The 8,041-nt window shown below is 45.9% G+C and overlaps 1 protein-coding gene across 1 annotated transcript; it reads right to left on the bottom strand.

Moving 5' to 3' along the window:
• Nucleotides 1-6,984: 6,984 nt before the first annotated feature.
• Nucleotides 6,985-7,542, bottom strand: LOC145064416 (putative mitochondrial protein AtMg01250). Its single transcript, XM_079011874.1, has one exon. The coding sequence runs from the start codon at nucleotides 7,540-7,542 to the stop codon at nucleotides 6,985-6,987; it is 558 nt and encodes a 185-aa protein (XP_078868000.1).
• Nucleotides 7,543-8,041: the final 499 nt, after the last annotated feature.

Genomic DNA, 8,041 nt, shown 5'->3' with positions numbered 1-8,041 from the left:
TTGCTGATTTTCTTGCTATTGAAGTGACTGGCTTGGTTTTCAGATTGGGAATCGAAGTTATACACTCCTTCCATAAACATGGATCCCCTGTTTTTATTTTCCACCACCATTTTGTTAACAAAGCTATGTTTTATGCCTTCAATGTCCCTATACCAAGACCTCCATCAGATTTGGCAGCGACTACTTTTGACCATGATACCCAATGAATTTTGGATTTTGTATCATCACCACCCCATAAAAATTTCCTCCGCAACTTTTCTAGTTCATCAAGAATCCCCTCAGGTGCTTTGAATAACGATAGATAATACGTAGGCAAACTATTTATGACATCCTTGATTAACGTAAGACGACCACCAAAGGTGTAACACCCAAAGTTTGGAAAGCCAAGAAAAGAAAGGAAACCCCAATTTTAAGGGGAGACTCGGCGAGTCCAAAGAGGGACTCGGCGAGTCCAAAGAGGGACTCGGCGAGTCCGAGCGGGATCCGGGTTAAGGTATAAGCGACCAACTCGGCGAGTCGGCCAAGGTGACTCGGCGAGTCTGGTCTAAGCAAGGAAAACCCTAAATCCGGGACTTGGAGCTTATTTAAACGTCTCATTCTCTCCCCTAGGGTTCCTTTACTGCCTCTCTAGCACATAACACTAAACCCTAGCCGCCATAATCGTTTTGGAGCAAGATCTACCCATAGTGAAGCTTTTGGAGCTTGAGAGAGAAGTTAGTCCTTGTGGAGCAAGGAGGGGGCCTTGGATCTAGAGTTGGTGGATCATTTCTGAGCATTTAAAGGTAGTAAATCGTTACCTTCCCTCTTTTGTTTAATAGATCAACCTTGGCTATGTGATTTGGGGATTTTATGCCATGCTTAAGAACTATTTCGAGTTAGAATCCTAGATCTGAAGTTGCTACTTCAGATCTGAGTGTATCTTGGCCTAGAAAGTCATGAAGCATCTGTTCTTGGGTTGATAGTGAAGCCTCTTCGTCTTAAACCCTAGTTTGGATGGTTTTAAGCCTAGATCTCTTGATCTACACGTAAAGTTTGCCACTTTACGTGGGGGATAGGCCTTAGAAGTATGGATCTAGGAGTTGGAAGCCCTGTTTGGCTCGAAAAGTCACTGCATGGATTAAGGACTGAATAGACTCGGCGAATCCTTCAAGTGGACTCGGCGAGTAGCTTGAAGATGAGGAAGAACTCGACGAGTGGGATGAACAGCTCGTCGAGTCGAATGGAGTTAGGCATGAACTCGGCGAGTTGGAAGAACAACTCGACGAGTTGGTTGAAGATTGCCTTGGGCTCGGCGAGTCTATTCTTGGACTCGGCGAGTCAGGTCGCAAAACCCCAAACCCTTCGAGTTGAAACTCGAATCAGTGAGTCGGGTGGAGACTCAGCGAGTTGGACAGGTCAGGACTCGGGAATAGTTGACTCGGCGAGTCATGGACTGACTCGGCGAGTCGAGTCGCGAATAGAAAGACCCTGAGCATATGAACTCGACGAGTTATTAGGTGGACTCGGCGAGTAGGGTTGACCTGGAAGGTTGACCTTGACCAGGATTTTGACCTTGACTAGATTTGACCTAGTTGATCTTTGGAGGTCAGTTGGACTAAGTGTTATATTGACATTGGTAGCTCGAGGAGCTAGTGGAGCAGCAGTTCGGAGTCAGAGGTCAGGTAGCAGTCAAAAGGATTAGCAACATCAGTTCAGCAGTCTCAGGTGAGTTCCTTTCAGTAGGAACGGGTCTAAGGCCACAATGCCGACCCGTTTAGCTAGTAGCAGTTTCCGAATTTTGATCTGATGCAGTAGTTAGTATGTTTGATGCCTTCGTGGCTCAGAAAGGAATTATGTGTTATGTGTTCCGGGCCACGGACCGATGTAGTATGCAGTATATGTGTGTTCATGCTAGTTGATATGTTTATGCTATGTTCTGTTCAGTTAGCCCGGACTTCGGTCCGATGCAGGGGACAAGGTCCCAGTTAGTCCGGACTTCGGTCCGATGCAGGGGGCAAGGCCCCAGTTAGCCCGAACTTCGGTCCGATGCAGGGGACAAGGTCCCAGTTAGTCCGGACTTCGGTCCGATGCAGGGGGCAAGGCCCCAGTTAGCCCAGACTTCGGTCCGATGCAGGGGACAAGGTCCCAGTTAGTCCGGACTTCAGTCCGATGCAGGGGGAAAGGCCCCAGTTAGCCCGGACTTCGGTCCGATGTAGTGGGCAAGGCCCAGTATGTGCTTTATGTGTTATTGTATGGTATGTGGTAGATTGGGGGAGCTCACTAAGCTTCGTGCTTACGGTTTTCTGTTTTGGTTTCAGGTACTCGGTTTTTTCAAAAAGAGGAGCTCGGGAAGATTGCAGTGCACACACCATAGTCAGTTAGCCTGGGAATGTTTGACTCTGATAATGATATTATGTTTTGAATTAATTCGCGATAATTATGTTATGACTTATGATATAGTTTTTATAAATATAATTTAGTAATGTTTTTAAAAAAAAATTAGTTGTGATTTTTTGGTCATTACAAGTTGGTATCAGAGCCACGGTATATTTTCAGTAGTGATAACCCAGAGTTTTAGTGGAGTAGCTAGTGGTCAGTAAGGAAGTGGGTTGGGGATGTGCACCCCAAACGCAGATTCTCGGGATGTAGTCCCTAAAACAAATATAGTTAAGGATCGAAGGGTGCTCAGTCAGATAGCAAGAAGGGTGCGGATCTGGTAAGAGTTAGTTGGAGCGCTGGCAAGGGTAAACATCGGCGAATGGCATATCGCCCTTTTAATGGAAGGAAGGTTGGAAATCCTTTCGACTAGTGAGCAGTAAGGATCTAGCCGAATCGAAGTGGGGGAGAACCCTCCGAGTATACAAGGATAAGAGCCACGTTGACCCAGAATGAGTGCGCGGCCTCTAAGAAGAAATGATAGTAGCACAGTGATGGATGGATTGAGAAGTTCAGAATTGGGAGTTCGAGAACTTTCCCAGCAGTTAGTTCATGTATCGAGATGGGTAGAAGCTGGTTGAGAATCCAGGATTGGAGGACCACCTGTAGGGGCTCAAGTGAGTCGGAATGAGGATCCTGAGAATAGTTAGCAAGAGATGTTTTCGTATTAGTAGCTAGTGTCAGCGTCAGCATGCAGGATTGTGTAGATTCAGGAGTTGGGAGTTTGGAAACTTCCCAACAATAGCTTCTTGTATCTGGATTAGTAGACGGTTGGTTTGGGAACCAAGTCGAAGAGTTCCTCGACGAAGCGCTAAGTATATCAAGGATATAAGATGTCGAGGATGATGCAGTATTCAAAGACTGAGGGCTGGTTTTGAGAAATCAGGATGAGGAATCACTAGCGGGACTAGGGATAGTCAGGATGTCCTCGGGATAGTAGTAGAGTGTTGTAAGTCTGCGGGGGTAGCCGTAGCATTCACTAGCAGTCAGATAGTAGTAGAGTGTTGTAAGTCTGCGGGGGTAGCCGTAGCATTCACTAGCAGTCGGATAGTAGTAGAGTGTTGTAAGTCTGCGGGGGTAGCCGTAGCATTCACTAGCAGTCAGATAGTAGTAGTAGTGTTGTAAGTCTGCGGGGGTAGCCGTAGCCTTCACTAGCAGTCAGGTAGTAGTAGTGGTGTTGTAAGTCTGCGGGGGTAGCCGTAGCATTCACTAGCAGCCAGATAGTATTAGAGAGTTGTAAGTCCGCGAGCGTAGCCGCATCCTTTGTCAGATTGGTAGGTAGCATGAGCGCATTGTTGGACGTGGGAAAGCAGTAGTACCCACCGGTTCGGGTGCAGTAGTGAGGATATGGGAATCCACAAGTTAGACTTCGGATTTCCAAGTATTTCAGTTATGGTTAAGTCGGCAATTTGTCAGTAGATCGTCACCTCAGTTATGAGATCAAAATAGTAGTGGACCGTTGGGGTTCGGGTATGTTTAGGGCTACCGTCAGTCTGGGAGCCATCATATTGTTAGTCGTAGAATTGATGATGTCAGGATGTGACGTAAGGACCTGATCGGTGGATCGGGAGGTTGTTAAGGTTGCAGCGCCAGGATGACTGGTGGAAACTAGTTCCAGAGGAAGATTTCGTTTAGAAGTTGTGGGAAGCAGCCATTCAGCCAGTTCAGTGGTTCAGCCAGTTCAGTGATTCAGTCAGTTCGGTGTTTCAGTCAGTTCAGTGTTTCAGTCAGTTCAGTGTGTTTCAGCCAGTTCAGCGTTTCAGCCAGTTCGGTGTTTGGATAGTTTCAGAGTTTTGGACAGTATTAGTATTTGTGTTGGAATGCAGGTGTTGGCAGTATAGTTGGTTGGTTTGGAAACGACAAATCCCTCTCAGCAGGATCAGTTGAGCCCTTCTGCCAAGTATAAGTGATATGTAAGGATAGCTAGGCAGGTAGCTTTTCTATCAGGATGAAAGGATTAAGTTCGTAGGAGTTGAGTAATCAGGTGAGAGATAAGCAGGCTGGTTCCAGCAACATCGATTCAGTATGGATGGCAGAATGGATAGAACAATTATAAATAGTCGAGGAATCTTGCGAAGTCGCTGGGAGCGACTAGGAGATTGCGATGGAGTGTAGTGACCGGTAGGAGTCCGGTAACTCAGATATTGACAGAATAGTTGGACCAGGGAGGTCTCAGTGCATCCGGTAGGCGGATAAGGGGTAACATAATTCTCAGTCGGAGGAAGTAACGTTAAGAAAATTATGGAAAAGAGAAGGATTCGGTATGTACCAACAGTAGTGACCAGCACTGTAAGTGGCTGGAGTGATGGTCAAAGGGGGTGTTAGATTTCCCAAGCAGAGAGTTGGAGGCAGTTCGCAGGACAGTTGGTCATAGCAAACTTCGAGGACGAAGTTTAGTTTAAGTGGGGGGGGGGGGGGGGGGGAGTTGTAACACCCAAAGTTTGGAAAGCCAAGAAAAGAAAGGAAGCCCCAATTTTAAGGGGAGACTCGGTGAGTCCAAAGAGGGACTCGGCGAGTCCGAGCGGGATCCAGGTTGAGGTATAAGCGACCGACTCGGCGAGTCGGCCAAGGTGACTCGGCGAGTCTGGTCTAAGCAAGGAAAACCCTAAATCCGGGACTTGGAGCTTATTTAAACGTCTCATTCTCTCCCTAGGGTTCCTTTACTGCCTCTCTAGCACATAACACTAAACCCTAGCCGCCATAATCGTTTTGGAGCAAGATCTACCCTTAGTGAAGCTTTTGGAGCTTGAGAGAGAAGTTAGTCCTTGTGGAGCAAGGAGGGGGCCTTGGATCCAGAGTTGGTGGATCATTTCTGAGCATTTAAAGGTAGTAAATCGTTACCTTCCCTCTTTTGTTTAATAGATCAACCTTGGCTATGTGATTTGGGGATTTTATGCCATGCTTAAGAACTATTTCGAGTTAGAAGCCTAGATCTAAAGTTTCTACTTCAGATCTGAGTGTATCTTGGCCTAGAAAGTCATGAAGCATCTGTTCTTGGGTTGATAGTGAAGCCTCTTCGTCTTAAACCCTAGTTTGGATGGTTTTAAGCCTAGATCTCTTGATCTACACGTAAAGTTTGCCACTTTACGTGGGGGATAGGCCTTAGAAGTATGGATCTAGGAGTTGGAAGCCCTGTTTGGCTCGAAAAGTCACTGCATGGATTAAGGACTGAATAGACTCGGCGAATCCTTCAATTGGACTCGGCGAGTAGCTTGAAGATGAGGAGGAACTCGACGAGTGGGATGAACAGCTCGTCGAGTCGGATGGAGTTAGGCATGAACTCGACGAGTTGGAAGAACAAATCGATGAGTTGGTTGAAGATTGCCTTGGGCTCGGCGAGTCTATTCTTGGACTCGGCGAGTCAGGTCGCAAAACCCCAAACCCTTCGAGTTGAAACTCGAATCAGTGAGTCGGGTGGAGACTCAGCGAGTTGGACAGGTCAGGACTCGGGAATAGTTGACTCGGCGAGTCATGGACTGACTCGGCGAGTCGAGTCGCGAATAGAAAGACCCTGAGCATATGAACTCGACGAGTTATTAGGTGGACTCGACGAGTAGGGTTGACCTGGAAGGTTGACCTTGACCAGGATTTTGACCTTGACTAGAGTTGACCTAGTTGATCTTTGGAGGTCAGTTGGACTAAGTGTTATATTGACATTGGTAGCTCGAGGAGCTAGTGGAGCAGCAGTTCGGAGTCAGAGGTCAGGTAGCAGTCAAAAGGATTAGCAGCATCAGTTCAGCAGTCTCAGGTGAGTTCCTTTCAGTAGGAACGGGTCTAAGGCCACAATGCCGACCCGTTTAGCTAGTAGCAGTTTCCGGATTTTGATCTGATGCAGTAGTTAGTATGTTTGATGCCTTCGTGGCTCAGAAAGGAATTATGTGTTATGTGTTCCGGGCCACGGACCGATGTAGTATGCAGTATATGTGTGTTCATGCTAGTTGATATGTTTATGCTATGTTCTGTTCAGTTAGCCCGGACTTCGGTCCGATGCAGGGGACAAGGTCCCAGTTAGTCCAGACTTCGGTCCGATGCAGGGGGCAAGGCCCCAGTTAGCCCGGACTTCGGTCCGATGCAGGGGACAAGGTCCCAGTTAGTCTGGACTTCGGTCCGATGCAGGGGGCAAGGCCCCAGTTAGCCCAGACTTCGGTCCGATGCAGGGGACAAGGTCCCAGTTAGTCCGGACTTCAGTCCGATGCAGGGGGAAAGGCCCCAGTTAGCCCGGACTTCGGTCCGATGTAGTGGGCAAGGCCCAGTATGTGCTTTATGTGTTATTGTATGGTATGTGGTAGATTGGGGGAGCTCACTAAGCTTCGTGCTTACGGTTTTCTGTTTTGGTTTCAGGTACTCGGTTTTTTCAAAAAGAGGAGCTCGGGAAGATTGCAGTGCACACACCATAGTCAGTTAGCCTGGGAATGTTTGACTCTGATAATGATATTATGTTTTGAATTAATTCGCGATAATTATGTTATGACTTATGATACAGTTTTTATAAATATAATTTAGTAATGTTTTTAAAAAAATTTTAGTTGTGATTTTTGGGTCGTTACAAAAGGACAACGTTTTTGCCTTCTACACTGAGAGTCGAGATTGGAATTTGTCAATTATCGGTCTCCAATATTTCTTTAATGCCATATTTGCCCCTACAGGCACTCCAAGATATGTGAATGGGAAGGAACTTTGTAGACATCCTAAGACTTGAGCCTGTCTATTAAGATCAATGTCCGCCACACCAATCCCAAAAAGTCTTGACTTTTGAAAATTAACTTTTAAACCAGAACTTATGTGGAAACATTTCAGAATTCTGGCTAAGTCTTTGATTGATGATGTATCCCACTTTCCCACAAACATTGCATCATCTGCATAAAATAAATGTGAAACAGTTGGGCCATTATTTGGTAGTGTGATACCTGTGATGAGATTTTGTTCCCGCGCGCTTTTGATGGCTTGATTTAAACCTTCCATGGCAATTATGAATAATAAGGAAGACAACGGATCCCCTTGCCTCACCCCTTTTTTAATTTCAAATTCAGAAGTTGGGGATCCATTAACAAGAACAGATGCTCGCGATGAGGATAAACATCTGTGTATCCACATTTGCCATTTAGTGCTAAACCCCATTTGTGCCATTATCGAATCCAAATATCCCCAATTGATAGAGTTGAATGCTTTTTCAAAGTCGACCTTGAACAAAAATAGCTTTTCTTTTGATTTTTTTGGCCCACGAATGTATTTCATTGATGATCAATGGTCCTTCTAATATATTTCTCCCCTCAATGTATGCAGATTGTACCTCTTCCACCACCAAGCGTACCACCCTTTTTAATATACTTGCAAGAACTTTGGCCACAACTTTATACATGCACTCGATGAGATTAATGGGCCTATAATCTGCAAGCAACAGAGGGTCTTTCATTTTCGGTATTAGGGTAATAAATGACGCATTACAACCGAATGCAAATTTCCCATGCCTTTCGAAGTATGAAACGAACCGAGTAATATCATGTTGCATTAGGTCCCAATTGTGTTTTAGAATCTTAAAAGTGTATCCATCAGGTCCCGGTGATTTATCACCACCACTGCACCATATAGCGGACTTAATCTCTTCAATTGTGATTGGGGCATCTAA

The sequence above is a fragment of the Lactuca serriola genome, chromosome 7, assembly GCF_051521515.1.
Source record: "Lactuca serriola cultivar US96UC23 chromosome 7, Lser_US96UC23_V15, whole genome shotgun sequence".
In the NCBI taxonomy this organism is placed as follows: domain Eukaryota; kingdom Viridiplantae; phylum Streptophyta; class Magnoliopsida; order Asterales; family Asteraceae; genus Lactuca; species Lactuca serriola.
Note: the sequence above shows the minus strand (reverse complement) of the source record. Positions and strands in the feature narration are given on the sequence as shown.

What these genes read in the sequence shown, in the direction of transcription:
- LOC145064416 (XM_079011874.1), bottom strand. Translation starts at nt 7,542, where the DNA reads ATGGCACAAATGGGGTTTAGCACTAAATGGCAAATGTGGATACACAGA.